This window comes from Tenrec ecaudatus, chromosome 8 (assembly GCF_050624435.1).
Source record: "Tenrec ecaudatus isolate mTenEca1 chromosome 8, mTenEca1.hap1, whole genome shotgun sequence".
Lineage (NCBI taxonomy): Eukaryota > Metazoa > Chordata > Mammalia > Afrosoricida > Tenrecidae > Tenrec > Tenrec ecaudatus.
This window is the reverse complement of record NC_134537.1, coordinates 71,424,941-71,448,979: the sequence shown is the minus strand read 5'-3', so window position 1 is coordinate 71,448,979 and position 24,039 is coordinate 71,424,941. Positions and strand designations below refer to the sequence as shown.

At 40.7% G+C, this 24,039-nt stretch overlaps 1 protein-coding gene across 1 annotated transcript in view; it reads right to left on the bottom strand.

Annotated features, from left to right (window-relative positions):
* Positions 1 to 6,506: 6,506 nt before the first annotated feature.
* Positions 6,507 to 24,039, bottom strand: part of LOC142455427 (myomesin-2) — a 93,881-nt gene continuing 76,348 nt past the window's right edge. Inside the window, exons 27-32 of the mRNA XM_075557187.1 lie at positions 23,246 to 23,351; positions 9,885 to 10,048; positions 9,592 to 9,628; positions 8,839 to 8,861; positions 8,175 to 8,230; positions 6,507 to 6,824 (exon numbers count right to left, since the gene is read on the bottom strand). Coding sequence (XP_075413302.1) covers positions 6,507 to 6,824; positions 8,175 to 8,230; positions 8,839 to 8,861; positions 9,592 to 9,628; positions 9,885 to 10,048; positions 23,246 to 23,351 — 704 coding nt within the window. The remainder of the gene's footprint in view (positions 6,825 to 8,174; positions 8,231 to 8,838; positions 8,862 to 9,591; positions 9,629 to 9,884; positions 10,049 to 23,245; positions 23,352 to 24,039) is intronic.

Here is a 24,039-nt window from a genome sequence, read left to right as displayed (position 1 = left end):
CTCTCTTTATGGTTTTCACTTTGAGGTCAGTTTTATCTAAGATTAGGATTGCAACCCCTGCTTCTTTTGAATTGTTGTTTGCTTGGTATATTGTTCTCCAGCCTTTGATCCTCAGCCTATTTTTGTCTAGAATCTTGAGATGTGTCTCCTGTAGGCAACAGATGCATGGGTGTCTTTTCTAAGCCAGTCTGCTACCCTCAGGTTTTTAATGCCTGAGTTCAGTCCATTGATAGTCAGGGTTATGACATCCATCTGTGCACTCTGTGATGTCATCTTATACCTTTTGTGTTGGGTGTTTTCCTATATCCCTTTCTTATCGGTGTGTTGTGCATGTTTATGTGTAGTTCATTCTTTCCACTCTTAAGCCAATGCTATCTTGGGGGCTGTTGTTTCTTTGTTGACCACTGGGTGGGGTTGTTCTATGTGAAGATCTCTTATTTGTGCACAGTGAGTGCTGTTCTTCTGCCCATACTGGTTTGGCAAGGATCTTTTGTAGGACTGGGTTTCTTTTAATGTATTCTTTGAGTTTTTCCTTGTCTGGTAAGACTCTTATTTCTACATCTATCTTGATAATTTGGCTAGGTATTCTTGGATTTGCTTTATTTTCCTTCAATTTTGGGAATGTGTTATTCTACTCTCTCCTCTTCTTCATAGTATCCATTGATAGGTCTGAGCATATTCTTACTTGGGAACCTTTATATATGACTCCTTATTTTTCCCTAGCTGCTCTTATGATTTTCTCCTTTTTCTCGAAGTTGGATAGTTTAACTATTATGTGCGTTGGTGACTTCTTCCTGGGATTAATTCTAGCTGATGTCCTTTCAGCCTCCTGAACAGTTGCCTGGTTTTCATTTCATTGATTAAGCTGGGGAACTTTTCCTCCAAGAATTCTCTCACTGTTTTTGTAGTTCAGTTTTTGTTGTGTCTTCCTCCAGTAATCCAGTCATTCTGATATTGTTCTTCTTCAGAGAATCAGACATAGCTCTTTGTTTTTCTTCAGCTTCTCTGATTATCTTATTAGGCTTTTGTTCATGTTTGTTAAAGTCTGCTTGGCTTTTCTCTAGGTCACTGGTGTGGTTCTCTGACTCCTCCAGTCGATTGGTGAATTCCACGAGTCTGCTACTGCTTTTTGTTATCTCGTCCGTAAGCTCTTGCATTTCCCTTTAGTGTATGATCTTTATCTCTTCTATCATTTCATCCTTTTTCTGTATTGTTTCCCTCATATCCTGTAGGACTCCAAGCAGCATTCTAAAAATTTCTTTCTGTAGCAAATAAATGTCTATTTCTTCTATGTGCCTCGTTAGGTTCAAGACATATTCCAACATTGGCTTTTGTTTCTCCTGTTTTGTTTTGTTATTTGTTGAGGTCATTGGAGCTGATTGCTCTTTGGTTGTACTGCTTTAGAGGAGCCCAGTGCCATTTTTCAGAGTCGAACAACACTGGGATCTCTCTGGGAGACTCGTGGGAATGCTTTTTCAAACTGCCTGCAGCTAATTGCACTATGGGATTGGTCTACTGCTTTATCCTCATTTGGCTACACTCTTTCCCTAGTCAACCAGTGTTCTGTTATTTGGAAAGCAATTTGAATGATCCTCTCAGGGGACGCTTGTTGGGTAGTTGTGGACCCACGAGGATGGTGCCACACTGAGTGATCTCACAAGAAGCCATGATGGTGTGGCCTGTGACAGCTTAGGATGCTACAGAGGGCATTAGGGGTTGCCTGATGCACTGGGAGTGCCACAGAAGGCAGGTGGGTGTGCCCGCTTTGGTATAGAGCACTGCAAATGGTGGGCAGAATTGTCCTAGTCAGGGAGATCGCTGTGGAGGTTGGGCAGAGATTCTTACAGCAGTGTGGAGGGCTGGAAAGTGTTGGCAGAGCTTCCTTAGATCATGTGAGGCAGGAGGAAGTTCCCTCACTCACATGGGCCCACAGAGGACAGGTAGGAGCTCCCCCATCCATGTAGTTGGGACTTCCCCTGGAAGATGGGTGGAATTTCCTTTGGAGTAAGTTGGGTGGGATATAGACACTACATAGGAGCTCCCCCATCCACACAGGCAGGACTTCCCCCAGAGGAAGATAGGCGGGCTTTCCCCAGATTCTTGTTATGCTGCAGAGGGTGGAATTCCCCCAGCTAGGTGGAAGGCAGGTATGAACGCCCTAGGCAGGTACAGACTCCTAAGAGGAGTGGCCTGAGGTCAGCAGTGGCATATTAGAGAACCAGGAAGATAAAAAGAAAAGAAACAAAAACCTAAGGCCACTGAGACTTTGAGAGAAAAGAGGGGAGACAGTAACAAAAGTACAATATAGCTGAGACTCAATCCCTGACTGTGGTGCTGCAGGGGTTTAAACTCTGCCCCCAAGGTGGCAGCAAGCTATGGCTGTGTTGAGATAAAGCTCTTGGACCAGCTCCAAAGGATCCCGGCTCTGGCCGAGACATTGATGGGGCTAAGGTTAAACCCTAGCCTGCCTTCAGAGTGGTAAGCCAAAAGTCCCTAGCTTCTCAAAAGCTAGTGCATCTGTCCTACTTATCTTTATTATGCTCCTTTTGTGAGCTGGCAGTGTGAAATTTCCCTCTTAGTGACTCTTCTGCAGAGTCCCTCTGGTATGTGTTATTCAGTCACCATCTTGCCGGAAGTCCTAGCTATTCATTTATAAGGACAACCAGTTAATCTCTCTCTCTCTCTCTCTCTCTCTCTCTGCCACCAAGTCGATTTTGACTCATAGAGACCATATAGGACCAGTTAGAACTGTCCCTGTGGTTTTCCAAGACTGTAACTCTTTAGGGAATAGAAAGCCTCATCTTCTCAAGAGGAATGGCTGATGGTATGAAATTGCTGACCTTGAGTTAGCAACCCAATGTGAAAGCTCTACTCTAATGCGCCATAGAGTTATAAAATTTTATTCACCAATATTAAGGCCAATGATAAATAAATTAAAGCTTATTTATCAACTTAGTCTGGAACTGATCAAACATGCTGTCAAGATGCATTGATAATTTCTGGTGATTGAAATGTGAGTGTTGAAAATAAAGAAGAAGATATTAAGGGCTCAAGTAGAAGGCAAATGTTTTGAGAATGATAATGGCAACAAATGTACATATGTTCTTGACACAATAGATGTATGTATGGATTGTGATAAGAATTGTACGAACCCCCAATAAAATGATTCTGAAATCTGCTCTTGAATACAGAGTCACTAAAGTGAACAGAAGAAGCCTGATCAACTGATTTTGGATTCATTGATCCCAGAACCAGAAGCTTGTCATCTTCCTTGTTTCATCAGCCCCAGAACTGAAGTCATGTCCCTCCTCAAATCATGCCTTTTATCTATAAAGAAAGAGAGAAGTAAACAGATGGTGACCTCACAATCATTAAGAGAGAAGAACTGGGGGTAAAGTATGATCTGTGGATGCAGAACTCCTGAGCTGAGAATCTTCTACTCAAGAGATAGAATTGTAACATCAAAGACAAAGAGAGCAAGAAGTAATGGAAAGAATATGAAGGCAACAAAAACAGGAGAGTAACAGAAGGGCAGCAGGAGACAGCACAGTGAGTTTCTTGCTCTCTGTCAAGAAGCTTGCTGACAGAGGGGTGCTTCTATGCACGTGGTAGAGCCAACTTTACTAACTGATGGAACTAGAGCTAAGTACCTTAAGGTTAAAGCTAGCTGAGTAGAGAGGATGCACTTGTATATTTATCCACACAGCAAAAAAAAATGTTTTGCAAAACAAGCAGAGGATGGCTGAGCAGTTGGGAGCTGTTGAAAGAGGTATGCCTACAGCCAGCTATTCTGATCAAGGAACTGATCCTTAATTGTGTCATGTTACTTCATCTCACATATTTTAGACATGTTATCAGGGGGTCACACTTCTCTGGATAAGGACATCATGCCTGGTAAAGTAGAGGGTCATAGGAAGACCTAAATGAGATGGATTATGAAAGGCTCAAACATAGCAGCCATGGAGAGGATGGCCAAGGACCGAACATTGTTTTGTTCAGTTGAACACAGGGTTTCTATGAGGCAGAACCAATACAATGGCACCTAACAACAGCAACAATTTTCCTGGTAAGCGGATAATTTTAAGTATTGTCTATAAGTTCTGTGTGGCCATTTCAACAAAGTATCAAACCCAGTGTCAACATAGATTATACCCTGGAAGGAGCAGTCGGTGTCAGAATTAGTTATATTAAAATGGAGAGAAATAGAAAATAAATGTATATGTACAAATATGCTTGATACAATTGATGAATGGATTGTTAATAAGAGCTGTAAGAACCCCCAGTAAAAATGATTTTTGAAAAAGAATGGAGAGAAGAATGTCTGCCCTCTGCCCATGGAAAAGAGGAAGCCTTGGAGCTGTCTCTAATCTCTTCTGAAGCTAAAGGATGCCAGATTATGCCTCTGCCAAGCTATTTCTACAACATTCTATAGGATAACCTATCAGTTACTCAAAAGATGAGACTGTCTGGTCACCTGTTAAGATTTAGTTTCAGGATCCCAAAAGATGAGTTCTACTCTGCCCTGCAGGGTCATTATGAGTCAGAATTCACTCTATCACATGGCCTTGGTTTAGAATTGGATAACTGGCCAGTACTTCACAAGACCGTGAAGTCCATGAAAAGAAAAGAAAAAAAGAGAAGACTAAGAAACAGTCCCAGCAGAGGTGACCTGACTATAATCATGATTAATGTGGATTGGATCCAGGAACAGAAAGAGACTACAACTGGAAAAACTATGAAATCTCAGTAAGTGTGAGTTAGTAGCAATGTACCAAACTCCATTTCGTAATGATTACAATTATAACGTAATCATAGTGGCATTGCCTATATCAGGAGATATCAATTTGCACTAATACAAAAGCATAAATATGTGGCACTCATACAAAGGTAAGATGTAAAAAACAGAGGAAGTAGAAGGAGGTCTGCCTGAGGACTCTCCTTGCAACTCTTCTGTTAATCTAAAATTATTCCAAAATTAAAAGTTTATTAAAAATATATTAAATAGCTTTAAGAAATTCACAGCCATTGGAATTCTTTCCTTTGAACAATATAAAATAAATTATCAGGAAAATTGAACCCACAGTTGCTGTACTAGAATGAGAATTTAAACAGGAAAGTAAGTGAATCCTGTTAAGCTAAATCAAGGCCGTCTATCCACGACTACACTTGCCAAAGATGTTTTTGGAAATCCTCCACCTGCAGTAATAACAAACTCAGCTAACATTAACCTGAGTAACAAGGAAGAAGGGAATTATGAAAACTTCTTGTTGATAATCATTTAACCTGAGCAGAGACCTGCTCCACTGGTGTTTGTGCTGTAAGGGACGTATTTAAATTTCTGTTTTTAATATCATAGGGTTGTGACTGGCCTCAATAACACAAAAAGAAAAGTATTCTGAACTAGTGAAGCTTTCTGTGTCACAAAGCAACATATTTACGCTACAACTAAAATGTTAAAATGGGACTACTATGGCAGAATTTCAATGTCTTCTTAAAATAGCAAGTAAAGCTTCAAGTACGGCAATATTCATCCTACACATTTTCTCCTGTGATTTTACTGTGAGACCTTCTGGAGTTAGCCAGGTTTTTATTTTTCCTCCATGGCTACTGCAATGATCATCTCAAATGACTATTTTCTTTCTTCTTAATTCTTTTGCTAATTGATCAGCACATTAAATAAAACACATGGTTATCTATGCATTTAAGTTTTCTCTGCTGGGAATTTTGGGTTCCCAGAATGATACCCACTAAGTATTTTGATGGCTTGCACACAGATACACTCTGTCTTAGGTCTTATACTGGTGTGAGTTCCTCTCGGATCGAGGTGTTGCAATCGCCTTGCCATTGAGCCCTAAGGATAAAAGGGTTTGAGGGAGCTCTATGGTGGGTGTGATTGCACACGTCGGGCTCTGTGGATTGGAAGCACACCATCTGCATGTGCTGAAATGGCATAGTCATCCATAATTAAACAAGCCAAGGAAAGGAACAGAAGTAGTTAGGTATGATTTGGTACAGGAAAACCATGACAAGGTGCCTTTTAAAGTTTTATTCGCCTAAAGCAAGAGAATACAGAGTGTAACAGGGTATACATGCTTAAGTGATTCCACAGCTCAGACTGCAAAGAGCTACTAGAACTTTCTGATTACCAAAAACACCACTATCAGCATGACAACAGCCTTACAAAAGACCCACCACATGCTCCTATTGCACTAGTTACTGTTCCATGTGCAGATAGCAATGAACCTGTTAATTTTCACCTTTCTAGACATGTTTCCAGTGTCTGCCGATGAGTCGTATGGAATTATAGGTTGCTTAGTGCTATAGAAATAATTCGATTTTTCACTTAAATGACATAAAATAGTAATAAACAAATACAGATTAAAAGCCTAATTATCTACCCACACGTGACTTCCCTTAAATTATGGTTATTCATTTGGAACAAACACACAGCACTCCAGGCATATGCACACGTGTATTTTGTTTCCTTCTCCGGGTATGTGCTGCTTCTATTCAGCGGGGGATGAGCTGGATGCAGGGATGAGCTTTGGTTTGGCTTGCTGGGGTAGTGACGCATCTGGTATCTTCTCACCGTGCTTGTACACACTGATGGTGATGTCGATTTTTTCACCTCCATATTTGTTCTTGACGTTGATGCTGTACTTTCCTGAGTCCTCCGAAGTCACACCTGTGATGGTCATACTGGCATACTTAGACTGCTCCATCTTGACTGCAAAGTGATCGCTCAGTTCAATATCCTTGTCGTTCTTGAACCAAACCACTTCAGGGTCAGGGTTCCCAAACACCGTGCAGGTCAGATTCAAAGTCTGCAAAAGGGAAAAGTGGCAGAGAAGGAAGAATTAGAAAAAGACAGGTATATTACCTATGTGGAGTCCACTAGCTTTCAGCCTGGCCGTTACATTAGTAGGTTCTTCGTGCCATTTATTTAGTCCACCAGCGCATTATATATACTAAACACCGTATTAGACACAATGTATCCATAGAATAACAGGATGCAAATAAGTTCACAATGTCATAAGGGAGCTGATAAGGAAAATCAATGATAAGTTTTTCTGTTTACTCTCATTTTGAATTCATGGATGGCCCTAGCTCATTAAAGAATTTAAAGGTGATTAAGGACTACATTTTACAGTATATATATATATATATATATATATATATATATATATATATATATATATATATATATATATATTTAGCCTGTTTCTAAATGTTCTTCATCTTTAGACTTATGGGTCTGTTTTATCAGTCTCAAATGAAATTCCAGTAAATATATTGCCTGATAACCAGTAAGTTCAAGGTAGCAAAAGCATCCTTGACACTGAGTTAAAATGTGCCTTCAGCCTAAAATAAAGTAAAATGATTTCTATATTCTCAATTACACCTTTATTATGAAATACATAATTATTCCTTCTCAGAGCTATCGAGACTTTCTTTAACTGCTTAAGAAAAGGTCTATAAATTTTTGTATTTTGGGCCTCATAAAACTCTCTCAAGTAGCTATGTCCTAGTGACATTGAGGTAGACTCACTGGAGCAACCGAGAAGTACCAATTAGATATTGATACTTTCTCTGACAAGCCAACAAATGAAAACTCCAATAAGAAGCTTCATTTATGTATTCGAGAATAACCTTGAAAATTGGAGCAAGAATTTTATTTTCATTTTCTAAACATGATACTATTTTATTTACACTTGAAGCTGTATGCCTTACATTTTTGTACAAGAGTAGTAGTGCGCGCTTACGTGCGCCTCACTCCTGGTAAGCTGTTCTTTTAAATGACTATGGAACCGAGGGCATCAGAACCTGGTGTGGACCTAAGGTCCTCCTCAACAACAACTTCCATCGTCCTGCTTTCAGATCCCTGATTACACAACATCTTCCCAGTGGGCTGAAGACACTACCAAATGTTTCAGAATATCAAGATGTTATATCCTTTTTAAATACACAAAAAGGATCAGAAGCAGCCCAGAATAAGGCAGAGATGGGAGAGCGAGTGCGGAGTTCTGAGGTCTCTGCAGGCTGAAGTCCATGTAGCACATAGCATGCCCTCGAAGCTTCCCATGACTAGGCCGTGAAATAAAGGGATTGTAGTACACCATGCATAAACCCCCACTCTGCCCCGGCTTGGTCTCTGGCTCTGCATCCTTCCTTACCTTGCCTTCCATAATGGTCACCACATCAGGTAAACCACCAATCACCTTGCCACGATCTGGAACATTAAAGTGATTTCATTGAGGAAGCATGAAGTGAGTCGGTCCTATGTCAGCACCAGACTAATACGAAGATGAGTACAAAGCGGTGTTTGCACTCTGCAGGCAAAGGTCACTAAAGCAAATCTATATAGTTGAAGTATGAACCAAAGGCCAACAGAAATCATTTATGAGGAAGTGATTCTGTGCCTGGGAGGTCATGTAAAGCTAGAGAAAGTACGGTATGTGACCTGGCGTTTGAGGAGGAGCAAGATGTCACCAAGGTTTAACATCAGAGGAAAGCCACACCATCTATAGCCACAATACATTAATGAAATAGAGACTCTCTCGGGTGGCTGAAGGGCTGGGTTTCTGCCAGCGGAGGTTAAGAAGGGGAATAAAAAAGAGGCCAGATGAACTCATAAGGAGCTAACGTGGAGGCCTGGTAACAAAAACTATGTTGTTAAAGAAATATATGTACCTGTATATGAAGGTCATAAGAGTTTTCAAATTGGGGTTGAGAGTTTGCTGTTTGTTATTTACTCTATAAAATTAATACTCTAAAATGTGGCCCCTTTGCCCTATACAAAGAAGAAATTGCTCTTGAAATAATATAGCATTTACTTACTCTTCTCTGCAAAAGCCGCTGCCCTAGAAATTAAAGGAGGCAGGAAGGAAAGTGAGAAAAGAACATTGAGAAAATGCTAGCAACAACAAAAAAAATCACACTTTTAAGGGATTTGGTAGAGATGAACGCAAAAGAAAGAAAGAAACATGTTTGATTTCTCTGTGAAGAAACGTGCTTAGGTTAATAAAGATCTGTGAGTTCACATTGGTTTCATGCCTCCCACTACCCATTTTGAGAAGGAAATAACCATATTTCCCAGATGCTAAAACATAAATTCCAAAGCAGAAGTTGGTGAGATATTTTCCCAATTAGTTCATTAAATTACACTGAAGATATTTTGATATTTTTAAATCATTTGGTTTCATATTTATCTTAGTCATTCAACTAATTTTAATTAAATATATAATATGGATCAAGAACTGTTGGATATTCTATAATTCAGACACTAGACACAAAAGAAAATATCAAGTTATTCCTTTTAAATTGCTCTGTGTGGTGTCTTCCCATGATTGTCACTATTTTATAAATCTTTCTTTTTAATCATTTAAAGTAGTCCAGAGTGATTATGCCTCTTGAAGATTAATTTATAAATGTTAATTTTTAAATTTATAGTTTATAAGAATGTCTGCTTTGCACAAAGTGATCACATTCCTTGAATCTTTCCGACACCGACAGACACTCCCACACATATACAACGTGGCTCTGAGTCAACGAGATCCTAAGATTACGTAATAACCAAGCATGCAGACTTACTTGAGTTGCTGGAATTCTGCAAATGCATCATCAAAGGCTGCAATGAAAGATTTTTTTGTCATTAACTGTTTCAATGGGCTTAGCCTTTTTTTTTAATTCATTCAGAAGCACTGTTTTGAGTTCAGTTAATGAAAACGGAAAAAAAGCTAAATGAGTAAATTGATTCAGAAGTAATTTCCTTTGAGCAAATGTTATCACATCATATTGCTTCTTGACATACATCTTTCCTTTCAGCATTCTAAGTAGATCACTACATACAAAATAATTAGTAGTTTAAAAAGTTGTCAGCTTACCTTGTCCAGATAGGTCAAGAGTACGTTGATGATTGTCTTTGCCATCAAAAATCTCAAAGGTGTATTTTCCCTTATCCTTCTCAGTAGGCTCACAAATCTGCAGCCAGGCCATCTCTGCACTCCCTCCGGCTCGCATATGCTCACTCGATGCAATCTTAGCATCTCTTTAAAAAAGCAACAGGAATAACCGATGTCAATTCACAATTGCCACATTATATGAAAGATGCCTATGGAGCAATATTATAAGTGTTTGGGTGAAAATCTTTTCTAATCTGTTGCTAATATCACAGGAAATGTATTAACTACATCTGTAGTTCAGATCTAAAAATGTTTTAAAACTAGTAGACTTGGTACTTTGTCAGGATGCACTATCATTAATGATATCATTATACACTGTCCCCAGAATGGACTTGGAAACACTCGATATGACTCCTTTCTTCTAAGGGAGTCAGGAGAAACAGTCACCATGAGTCGGCATCGCCTCTGTGGCAGGGAGAAAAGGCAGCCGTCTGGCAGTTGCAGCATGGAAATTCGACGTATTTACACCAGGCCTATGTATATAAATTACTTCCCAGAGCTACTTGACTTCATGAAAGAGGGGGAAGATTGTCAACAGTATAGCCAGGGGAACATAAAGCAAGGGGCTTCAGGGATAGAGTGAAAATGAGAATGTGAATCTATTTCTCTCGTGTACCATCTCCAGAAGAGTGAAGTTACCTCAGCAGCTCCGTAAAGGTGCCTTCTCTGGAGTGAACCGAGATACCATGTCTGGTTGTCAGGCATGTGATATATTATATTACCTTTGCAACTTGCCAAGTATTCGCTGCATCTAGTTAGGGAAAGGAATTCCACGGGCTTCCTCTCCATAATATAATTGTGTTCCTTTTTCTCCTTCATTCAAAAAACAGTATCAACCCACAATAAATACATAGAGACATTAGTCAATTGACTACTAGTCAAAAATTGGTGGTTTGAACCCCTCTCGATGCTCGTCGGCAGGCAGACCTGCCGGCCTGGTCCGGATGAGCCTGTGGAACAGGTTCTACTCTGAGCATGTGCAGTAGGTGAATTGGAATCACCTTGACAGCAGCTCACAGCAGCAGTAGTTGTCTTCATAAGATGTGTTCTCTGCAAAACACCCACATCGGTGACGTAAATGGTGCGGAGAACAGGGAGAAGTTACCAAATACTCATGAAGGAAGTAGCCCATAGAGCATGGTATTGAAGAATGGGTAGCTGTGGCCCGCGGGCTACTAGAAGAAAGAAGCCCAGATAGAGGGGCAGGACCCCCGCCTCCCCGCGTGTCCACAGCACAGCTGAGACACTGCGCAGCCACGAAGCAGAACTGGACCGGAAAAGTGAGAGCTTTGCAGTTGGACATAGTTGGATTTTCCATCTAATTTTAGAATAAAATTCAGTCAAATAACTTAACCTCTCTGATCCTCTACAGAAAAAAAAGAAGGAATGCCTACCTTCTAGGATTGTTTAAAAAAATCAATCATTAATGGCAACTTTTTGGCCAATATCTGACACAGAGCAGACAGTCAAAGCATGGGAGTTGTTTCCGTTCCCATTAACTGCGTCCCAAGAGCCCATCACCACTTCCCATCGAGTTGATTCCAACTCATGACAAACTCAGGTGTGTCAGAGGAGAGCTGGACTCCATAGGTAGGGGTCCTCAAACTACCGCCCCCGGGCCACATACAGCCTGCCGAGGACATTTTTCTGGCCCACCGGGTGTTTTGGCCCCGTTTTGTTTTTTACTTCAAAATAAGGTATGTGCAGTGTGCATAGGAATGTGTTCATAGTTTTTTTAAAAACTATAGTCCGGCCCTCCAATGGGTCTGAGGGACAGTGAACTGGCCCTCTGTTTAAAAAGTTTGAAGACCCCTGCAGGGGTTTTCCATGCCTCATATTTTGAAAACAGATGACCCGTCTTTTATTTCAAGGCAACCCTGGGTGAGGTGGAGTAATCACCCACTCGTTAACTGAGCACAGTAACTGTCTGCACTAACTACCAAGGCAAGCACAGAAACTAAACAAAGCAAAAAACATATTGCCAACTCAGTGACCCTGTGAGACCAAGTAGAACTGGCCCAGCAGGCTTCCAGGAGTGTGCACCTCTCCAGGAGCGGACGTGCTCATCCTTTCCCGGTGGCACAGCTCAGGGGGGAATCACAGACTGTAGTTACCAGCCCAACGCTTAACGCACTGTTTTACTAGGGTCCCTTACTCCCGTGGGACTTCTTACCAAAAGAAGGTCATGGTAAAATAAAACTGCATGATCATTAAAGAAACACGCCATCTTGAAAACCTAAACCCTTCAAGTGATGACCCTAAAGCATCACTGAAGATGAGACCAGGCACAACCCCATATTTCTTGGTCAAATAACTTTTGTTAACCTTCGGTCATATGCCATACACGAAGCAGGAAGAAAGAGAAAGCAGCAATATCTCACCAGCGACTGCAAAATCAGGGGTGAATAGACCAGCACTTAAGAACATGGTGTATGAAAGCAGACGGTGCTGTGTTCAAACTGCCATTTTGTCCCTTGCTGGGGGGGGGGGGGGCAGGGACAACATGAATTAGCCCATGTTCCTCATCATTGGGTGGGTGAAAGCACTTGCGAGTGCTCAAGGTCACAAGTACAGAAGGTACATGCCCCTGGCCAAGTGTCCATGTGTTCAAAGTAGGAGAGTTTGTGTGAAGGTGATAGAGAGGCCATTCCAGCATTCGCGCTTACTCTTTTCTATGTACAAAAGGAAAACTACATTCTGAATAGTCATTCTCAGTTCTAAAAGAAAAAAATCCTTCCAAAGAAATGTATTGTGTGGTGGATTGGGCAATCAATCCTAGACCTTGAAACGCTTGGACTAGTGAAAATCACATCTGTGCAAACACCCAACATAAACAGACATCAGTGCACAATAGGGAAATCACAGCTTGATTTCCAAAGACGTCTCTATTCCCGCTATGTGCCCACAATTGGGGATTTTGAAAGGCCAATCACTGATTGTTGATCAGTAGGGAACTGAGCCGGCTGTCATGATTTATAGGTTACCGTACGACATTCACAAAAACATCAGCTCAACAAGTGTGTAGAGCCTCCTCTGACTCGACTATGGAAAACTCCTTTTCCTCCCCAAGCACTACCTAATGCCTCTAGTCATCTTGTCACACTGTGCTTGTTTGAGCTGGTGAGGTGAGGGTTAGACTGCGTCTCAGAGTTCAAATAGATGCATACATGTGTGTTCATGTGCATAGGCTGCGCACACGCCCCCACACACAAACACATGTCTTATCCACAGGGTTGTTTCAGCTTCCTGAGCAAACCACAATGTGTTGATGAGGCGGGGATTTCCCTGTTAGTTGTGATACATCTATAAAGTCCTCCATGTTGCCTGTCCCGACTCACTAAATCCTGTGATAGAAACAACACGGCCTTCCTGCTCTGCACTTTCTGGATATTGCTTTGGGATTCACTCCTTGATCTGCTGAGGTGGGGATGGTTTCAACCCCACCTGGGGATTTGCATTCTGAACTGTAAGCTGTGCCTGGTGACAGCTGAAAGGATAAAAAGGTTGCCTATGTTTGCTAAGTTCAAGTTAAGGCTGGTCAGCATTCCAATGAGAAGAAGCACCAATTACTGCAGTCCCGTTTTATTCCAGTGGCACTTGATACACAAGTCCCGGAGCTGGAAAAGTTGTTTATCCCATTAATTCAAATATGTCTTACTCAAAGCACTAAACAAGATGCCCAAACTGCTGTACTCCTGATGTATAAATTAAGATGCCCAAAAGTCTCTGCTCTGTGTGGATAAGAGAAAGACAGGCAGACAGAGACACAGCCAAGACAAACAGAGAGAGCCTGACTAATAGTCCTTCAGTGAGGAATGGCTAGAAACAGCCTTGAACGGTTTAGCTGTTGTACTAGACAGCATGAAAAAAAAGCTAATAGAGTTTCCATTTTTATCAGCCGCATCGTATACAGCTTTATTCAAAAGGTGAAACTCATTTGACCTGAGATTCACCTTACAAATGCTCCTGGAAGTAGAGATGAATTCAATCTTTTAGGTGGTTATGTTCAACTTAAATATGCCCCGTTCTAATAGTGATCTATTCCCCTTACAAAATTAGCAATTTACTTATAGAATGTGCACGTGATTACCTGATTTTCATTTATATTGAAAGTACCTGATTTTTTTAGGGGAGGGGAGGAGTGTTCAACCACTTAAGTAAATATCTGTTGACAGATTAAAGCAGTCACAATGTTACTATAAATAGATGCAAATGCCTCACTTGCTATGATGTAATTGAATACAGATCCCAGGTGGCAAAGAGGAGCCCTGGTGGCGTAGTGGGTAATGTGTTGCGCTATGACTCGTAAGGTCAGCAGTTTGAAACCACCAGTCACTCCAAAGGAGAAAGATTAGGTTTTTCTATGCCCTTAGGAGTTCCAGTCTCAGGAGCCACAGAGGGGGGCAGTGCTACGCTGTCCTACAGGGCTGCCATGGGTCACGATCAACTCAATGGCAGTGAGTTGGTTTGGGGTTTGACTCACAGTAGTAGAGACTGACTGTTATGAACTATTCCACTCTGCCTCACTTTGACCCACTGAGCCATAAAGATGATTTCATTTTTAAGTTTGACTTCAGTCAGCACACTATTGGATTGAGTTTTATTAAAGCAGCCTCACAATTTGGGTAGACCATTTGAAAACACGCGTACCTGTAGCCTCAATGCAGCTGGTGTTGAAAAGTGAAAATCTTTGCAATGGAAAGAGAGGTGTCCAGAAAATGCCGTCATTCATTGACTGACTCCGTGCAGTACCTCAAACCCCGAATATTTTACTACTAAAACTCCAGGCTCTGGTACAACCCCAGGCTTTGACTAGCAGGCAAGCATGGTTCCATGAGCCAGCAATTCCATCACACAGCAGCCGGCAGTGCTACTCTGTGCTCCAGAAACAAGTTAAAAATATTCTCTATCATTATAAGAAAAGTAGATTTTTTTAAATACATGTCTCCTCTCATTTGTGCAAAAGAAATACAAGAGATTGAATACCTACATCCAGGTAGGTGGGAAAGGAGGGGGAATGTGGACAAATTAGTAGGAATGGAGATTGTCATTGTCTGGGTTTACCTTTCCATTATTAGGCTCTGATTTTTAAATGCTTCCTGAGTTAGTTTATTGTGCCAACCTCGCAGATAAATACATGTGGAGTTTTTGAAGGGCGGAGGGATAAATAGCTCAGTGAGCCTCGCCTTTCGAGTTCTCGGGTCTCTTGCTTTCTGATGGTCAGACCAGGGTGCAGCTGCCTTAGCCAGTTCTTTGCTTCACCTGGCAAGACTCACTTCCTGCAAGGCATCCCTGAGGAGAAGCCACATGGATCCACCCCGATGCAGCCCTGGGTGCTGGGGAAGCTGTGTGGTGACCCCTGCCAGCACTGAGATGCTTGCACATTCACTGATTCAGCTTTCCTCCTGCAGTCGGCATCATTGCATGTGTTTTGTGAGATGAAGGAGGACTTTGTGGGTTGGTGTCAGACATATGGGTTAGTTAATGTTGGACTTGTGGTCTTGGGCAGCACTGGGTTGGGATGTTTTCTTGATGTGCACTTAGCCTTTACATAAAACTCTCTCTTATACATATGCATTTCTGTGGATTTTTTTTCAGACGAACATTTCCCATACGAAGGAAGGAAGGAAGGAAAGAAAGGAGGTAGAAAGGGAAGGGGAACCAGAATGAACCAGAATGCAGAGGGAATCCAAAATTAAAAACAAACGATAACAATTGGAATTTGGAAATTGAGCAGATAATCAGAGAGGCTGGCCAACATAAAGAAGAACTCAGCATCAGGATTGGAAGAAGATTTATAAACAACCTGGAATATGCACATGATAGAACTTTGCTTGCTGAGGATGAGGACGACTTGAAGCCCTTGCTGATGAAGACTGAGGATTGCAGCCTTCAGTATGGTGACAACTCGATGTCAGGACCCACATCCTCACAATGTATCAATAGGCAATATTAGACTAAACCGAGAAAAGACTGAAATTGTCAAGGATATGGAAGTAGCAGTCAAGAGATCTAATAACATATTCATTGGGTGAATCTGCTGCACAGGATGTCTTTAAAGGGCTGAAAAGCAAGCTTCCTTCTAAGACAAGGGCAGGAAAAATGCAGGATGACTGAAATGTGTCTTGTTGACCCAGAAAGTAAGGAATTACTTACAACGTCGGGGACATGTTAAAAGAACACAGAAGACAACCTGAAAAGGTTCCCAATGGCCAAAGAGGAAGAATGTGAGTAAATAAATGAATGAATCATAAGAATGGCAGCATGTGATTGTAGCCTTAGTATAAAACAAATATCTATGAATCCTTATTAATACAAATAAATAGGAAGAAGCGGTAGGGTTTCCTTACCAAGAGTTCTAATTAGTTAATAGAGAGGAAATAAGGGGCCTAGAAAACTGCCTCCATAAAATAATGTGGCAATCAAAATATATTACTGAATGCTTCTCTTACCATTCAAAAGAGATGCTAAACCCCAAATATCATTTATGAAATCTTAAACAGGCAAAGGCAACACCACAACAACTAGATAAGGAGGACCCTTTGCCAAAGGTCATCATGGTGTCCCAGGGTTTACAGAGAATGGAGACTTAAGGAGGACTGGCAACAGTGTGATTGCCAGCAGGTAAATGCAACACAGTTGCAGGTAGGGCCCTATATGGGGCTGGAACCCTGATCAGGCCGTGTACATTATGATGGGTAGAAGGCCAAGGCTGCTGGGATGTGACTTGTGACCATGTGACCTTAGCACCCACTGAAGCTTCATCTGGAGCATGCCCAGACCAGTCCTTGGGGAGGGGCTATCCAGCTCTTCCTCGTACAGACGAGGGGAATAGCAGTAATCCACTCTCGAATCGACTTTGACTGAGGAAAAAATTATTCAAGCTGCCGGTTATTACAATTCAGCTCACAGCCCTAGAGTGGATTCCAACTCACAGGACCCTGTGCAACAGAGTAGACCTGTCCCTGGGGACTTCTGCGACCTTAAATCATCATGACTCTTGGTGAGACTAGAAAGTCTCCCCTTTCTCCTGAGGAATGGCAGGACTCACACCTCCACCAGGACTCCTATTGGTGGATAATGATCAGAAGGAATTCAAGGGAGGCTGAAATTATGTGGAGACTCATCAATGGATTGTGTGATTCCACTGTGACTTAGTGGAAACTCAGTCTCTGAAATCTAAGTTCTAATACCATCTGTCCAATTTGTGGAAGAAAATTTGGGGAGGCATCAGATGTTTGCAGTCTCGAAGTATCTTCAAGATACTTGGTAATTACCAAAGAGGACACAGTGGCTGCACGCAGGAGAAGCTTGGCAAATAGCACTTCCCTCCTGGGAAAGGATATTGAAGGCAGCATAACAGAAAAAGTTCCCCTCTCGGCGGGGTCAGGAGTTGATTAAGGAGCAAGTGACGGCACCCCGCGGTGGAATTAGAACGCCGCACCTTGATGGTGGGAACACAACATGAAAGTCATTTAGAACTTTGTTTGTTCTAATGTTACATTTATGCCTATCATGTGCTCCAGCCACTCCTCTCAGGTGTCCACTTAAGATTTGACACATATAGGACCAACACAACTTATTGATCAACAGAGGATCAACATATAGGACATATATTGGCCCTCAAGAGGTGACTAGATAAAGAAATTGTGGTTTCTTTATACAATGGCATGCTTCTCAGCAATAAAAATGAAGCACCTATTGGCAGATATTACAAAATAACTAGATTTGAAAGTAACTGTGTTGTGGGAAAGAAGCTGGACAAAGAAGATTACACACTGTGTGGTTCTAATTCTAGAAAACTTAGCACTGATATGAATCAACAGAACACAGTTCGAGGATGCCTAGGGAAGGGAGTGGAGCTGGGGAGAGGATTACTAAGGAGGATGAGAAACTTCGGGGGGTGCTAAGCTCACTATATTCATTCTGGTGATGATTCCACCGGTGTATACTATGTCAAAACTAGCTGAAGTGCATGCAATTAGACATCGACAACATTGATTTCTGTTTTTGCTTTGTTTCATTGCTGTTGTTGTTTTTACAGTTTAATTGAAATTTCAGTGGGGAGAATTTGCATATTGAAGCTTTGTGAGGGGAATTTCCTTAGTTGAAGTAAAATGTACATTCTAAGATTAAAGTATGCTTTCTCTTTTCTATTAAAGGCACTGGGATTTATTTAGTGGCCAATATACTTCTAAGTTATAAATTGTCAATACTTTAGCAGCTTGAGATTAGCCATTCCTACATGACATATTAATTTCACCTTTAAGCAAGACAACAGAATCCTTTTTCTGAAGAACATTTTTGCTGAGTTCTACTTTGTGTGCTTCTAACTCATTTTGAATAGGTTTCCAACTCTTCCCTTACAGTGACATTCTCTACATGCCTTGATATATTACTCGGCATTCTTAACCCAAAAACAATTGCCCTTGCTTGCGTTCCCGTTTCACAAAATTCTCATCATACACTATTGCTGCATCGTCACCCATTAGCACAGTCTTCGCATGCCCACAGTACAAAGCTGCGGCAATCACAGGCCTCAGAAGCCACAGAGTAACTTGGAGCAGATTGAAGAAATGTTCATATTCTATAGTTTTTCAGTTGTTTTCTAATACAAAGCTATTAAATGGTCAAATACTAAAGTATAACAAATGTGATATTTTAATGACAAAATGTAACTCTTTCATGGCTGAATGCTTTTCTGCCTTGGACTCATCTATACCATATGTTTTCAGTAATGAAAAGCATTCTGAGGTAAAGGGAAAAGTATTTGGGAGGTAATATGAATGTTTGACACCCTATATGGGTCGCATATGTCCCAACTGGACTCAGATGGTAGAATTCTTTAAAAGCATGCTGTTAGTAATACTGCGTTACCTAAGCAGACTGTTAGTAATATTACTAGGTGGCAATATGTACTATGACCGGGATAGCATATCCCAAAAAAACTGAGAAGCTGAAATTTTTGATGGGCAGTATACGTCCCCTGAGTTACAAAAGGGATAAACTATAGTTTAAACTGTACTTTAAACTATGGTTTTCCATTGTTTAATAGTCCAGTGTAACTAAAAGTTATGTTTTATTTACAATTTTTTAACTGCCATCGAGTCAACTCCAACTCATTGCACACCTGCAGTACAGAGTAGCTTTGTTCCCAAGAATTTCTGAGACTGTAAATCTTCACTGGAGCAGATGCTGCCCTCCTTCTCCCCCGGGAGACTCTGGGCTTGACCCCTATGCCATCAGGGTGCACTTACTTACTGTAAAGTTAAATAATTCCTATGATTTGGGGAACAAATTCTAATTTAGAAACAAAATATTAATATAATACCACTTTTATGAGTCTGTAGGAAACCAGGTGGCACAGTGGATTAAGTATTGGGATGTTAATTTAAAGGTTGACAGTTTAAAACCAACTCTTGCACTGTAAGAGAAAGATGAGGCAATCGGCTTCCATAAAGATCTACCACATGGGGAACTCCAGAGGACCTTCGCTCTGGCCTTTAGGATTGCAGTGGGTCTGAATTGGCTAGCCAGCAGTGGGCTGCCATATTTTTTATGAATATGTCTGGAAGGTTACTCATAAAAGCAAACAAAGCCACTGTTCCTTGGTTGGTTCCAACTCATAGTCAACTCTAGTGACCTAGATGGAGTAAAGCATCGGGACTGTTATGTGCTGATGTGACGCGACTCAGAAATGAAAAGAAACAGCCGTAAACACCCACTGGTAATCAGAACAAGAAATGTACAAAATGTGCGTGTAGGAAAATGGAAAGTCACCAAGAATGAAATGGAATATATAAAGATCTATATCTTAGGCAGTGTCACTCAAAAACCCACTGCTGGCAAGTCACGGCTGATTCACAGCAGCTCGCACGGGCCACTTTGAATGGGCAATCATATGATTTAGTATGCCGGCAATGACAAATTGAGGAGGAATGGTGGCCCATCCATTGGCATAAAGAACATTGAAAGGACTATACTGAAGTTCAGTGTTGTCAGTGATAAAATAATATTCATGAACAAGGCAAATTAATAAGATTGTCATTCGAATTTACCCACCAGCTACTACAAACAAAAATAAAGAACTGAAGAAGCCCTGGAAATGCCCACTGAGCTATCCCAAAAAAATTTGAAAGATAATTCCTGAGTAGAAGAGATCCGCGTCTGTGCCCTTTCCAGACAGAGGTGACCCGACAGAATGTGAGCTTCATTAAACAATGCCATTCAGAGCACGAGTGTAAAGTTTTGCTTATGATAACTATAAAGTAATTGCAGTAGTACATGAACAAGGAACTACCTAAACTTCAAGCTGGATTCAGAATAGAGACAACATTGTTTGTGTCAGATGGAGCTTGGCTGAAAGCACAGAATGCCAGAAAGATATTTATTTGTGTTTTATTGACTATGTAAAACACTTAATTCATGAATCAGAACAAACTATGAATACATTGCAATGAATTATAATTCCAAAGCAGAAACTATACATAGATCAAGAGGCAATCAATCTAACTGAATAAAGGGATATTACATGATATAAAACCAAAAAGTGTGTCCACCAAGACTCTATCATTTCACCATTTTTTCAAATATGTGTGCTGAGCAAATAATCCCAGAAAATGGACTGTCTGAAGAAGAACATGGTGTAAGGACTGGAGGAAGGCTTATCCAAAACCTGGAAACACTTGCTAATGCAGAGCAAAGAATATAGTTTTCAGTATTGAGAAGAAAGAGTAACGAGTAAGAATCAGTAATGAGAAGAAAACAAAGTCCTCACAACTGGATCATGAAAATAAAGGGGGGAAAATGAAGTTTTCAGGGATCTTATTTTGTTGGATCCTTAATTGATGCCTTTGATGTATTGCACTGGGCCAAGATGCTGCAAAAAGTGTTTGTGAAGCATGGAGGATAAAGGCTTTGCGGTACTTTGAGGAAATGGGAGAGCCCGATTCGGGCCACGGCATTTTCCGTGGTCTCATATGCATGTGACAATGAATCATAGATTATAAAGGAAGACTAGAGAAGAAGTGATGCATTCAAACTCTGAAGTTGGATGATAATATTAAAACTAACATGAACTTCCAGAAGAAAAACCAATCTCACTTGAAAGAAGCACAACCAGCTGCTCCTTGGCTAGACTTCATGTCAAGAACTTTGGGTATGTGCTCATGAGAGATTAGTCTCTGTGGAAGCTCTCGGTAGAGGGTCAGCTACAATGGGAAGTCTCAGCAAAATGCACTGATACGGTGGCTGTAACAATGGCTCAGACATTACAAGTGTGAGGCTAGGGATTTGTTCTTTTGTACCTAGGGTCACGATGAGTCAGAACCTACTCTACCTCTCTCCCCCCAACAATCACATAGAAAGTTATGATGATACCAGTTTCTCTTCTTTAACTTAGTGGGGTTTTTATCTTATCTATGCCCGTAATTGTCTACCTTTTATCTATCTATCATCGTTCTCCCTACTAGAGTGAAGATTTCTACAGTATTCTAACAGTGGTTGCAATGAGGCAAACTAGCATTTAAATATCTTCTCTTTCTCTTACTTAATGCGTGACTTGACCAAAATTGTTTGTGTTTCTTTCACTAAGTCTCAGTTTCCACATCTAAGGGCTAGTAATAATGAATTCATCATGCTTTTGTAAAAGTAACGTAATGCTAACATGCACTCGCATGTATATATGTGTTCATATAGGAGGGGTGTGTGTAGATAGAGGTGTGTCTACCCTGCTCCCTACAATCAGGACAGAGCATGCTATGCACAATGTGCCTGGCACTAGAAAGATAACGCTGAAGAAGAGATATCCTCCCTACCAAGGGATGAGTATATTTACAACTGACTGTAGGACATATATTACAACTGCATACAACTAACTACAAGGCAATAGGCTGTAAATAACAGGGAAGCACCGAGAAGGGTGTGATTAATTCTCCTATTTCAGGGAAAGACTTGATTCAGCTAGAAACATAGATTTATTCATTGTCTTAAAAAATAAATCCTTACAAACAATTATATCACAGAAATACACCAGAGTTTCAGTTGTGAAATCCTTGCTATTGGACTCCCTGATAAAAAGACCCTGATTTTAATTGACTTCCCTAACAAATTCTATAATGATTCCACCTGATTCTATATTCTATACTATTAAAAATACAGAAGCCTAAGATTCCAAATAAGATTCCTATAAGATTCCAATATATCTTATTGTCTAATGTTTCCAAACATTTTAGAAAAAGCATGGCATGTAAAAATTAAACAGGCAAAGCAATGAAGAATCTTTGTAATATCTTAATTTAGTCATAGATCCAACTAAATAAAGTAAAAACTTGAAAATTAAAATGATCATAAATGGCAATTTTCCTCCTCTAATTAGTAAATTATAAAGATGAACTCTCTAAGGGTGTGCTATTATAAGATCTAATATATTAAGGAGCATAATATTTTGATATGTATACATCCTTGAAAACTGCCCTGAAAATGTTACCCCTGTTTTCTTCACTTAGACGCACAAAAGATGTGGTCCGTGGTTCAGCTGCGCTCCTCTCTGAAATCTACTTTTACTCTGTGGTTAGCGCCTCTGAGAATGAGAATGTCAAAGCCAATGCTGTTTTCTGCAGGGGCTCTTAGATCCGGGTGTGCTGCCTTAGCTGGTTGTTGCAGATAGAAGCTTCCGATACAAACATGAAAGAAGCTGGGCACAGTGTCTGGGGAGGGCAGGGTTCATCTGATGCGGTGAGCCCGTGGTGCTCACTCACATAAAAATCTGGCAGCTGCCTTAATAGTGATAATTACCCAGGTAGAGAAGTGACAAAGCAGCAAATGTGAAGTACGGAAAATGTGCTCTTTACTCAGGTTGATCTTGCTTTCCCACTTTCTTCTTTAATGTTAGTTATTGGGTTAACTTGGGCCCTCTGCTTTTTAATCAAGTCTAGTGGGAAATCAACAGACTGGAAATGTTGAGTGTGGTTTCTAAATATTGCTATTCCATTACCTCTCTGCTAACGTCCAGTCAAGTGCATGCTCCAAGCGGAACCACCTTTGGTAACAGCATTGCAGAAACGTGTTTCTTTCTCATTATCCTCCCCCCTTTGGCATTTCCACTGCCCTGGTTACCCAACCACACCAGAGCCAAAGGTGGTAAATATTTCTTGAAATCGTGGCTTTTTGAGAGGACGGTCAGGGCCATGTGCTTTAGGTGTGAAGCACGGTCTCCCCAGCCACCAGCCTTAGGCACCGTCCTTGTATACAGCATGGTTACAGCCAACTCATGTTTTACTTACTTGTGATACCAATTCACTTTCATTTCTTCTGTAAAGTATTTCATGAAACACTGAAGTCGTATTCCTTCTGGGGTGCAGAGTATCTTTAGTGGAGAAGCAGATGCTCCTGCAGGAAATGAAAATACTCAGATCTAAGAGAAGCAATATATGCTGTGTTACACTGGAAAGATGCTATTTCCAGCTGTCTCTGCTATGTCCATCTGTAGCTCGTGTCCACATTCGCACAGTGATACATTTTCATGCCTGTCAACCACAGATTCTATGCATTTTCCTTACCATGTTCATTCACTAAATACGAATTTACCATCCCACGATTTTTCAAAAGTTCTTTGCAAAATACTGTAAGGGATACATAATCTATACAAGAATCATCATCTGATCTTTAACACCTTAAAAAGCTTAATAAGAGGCAGCAAAGTAGTATAAATAATACTCTTGCATGGTCAATGCTACAGGAATTTATCCAGATCTCAACTTTGGGGGAAATCAGTGAAAGGGAGGTTAAGAGATAATATGAATGAAGAGGCCAATGAGGTAAAACTAGGACTGGTCTTTCAAGATGAGTAAAAAATAGGTAAGAAGGAAAGAAACCATAAGAATGTCAGCAAGAAAAAAAAATCTAAGAAACAAAAAGTATTTTGTGTGGAGAAAATTTTAGGCTGATTTGATAGGGGATAAATCCCTGGGGATAGGAGATAAGATGAAAGGAATAGGGGAGATTAGGAAGTAACATATTATATGAAAGACTGAATTTATAGTCAATTGTCTGAGACATATAACCTTAGGGAGTTTTC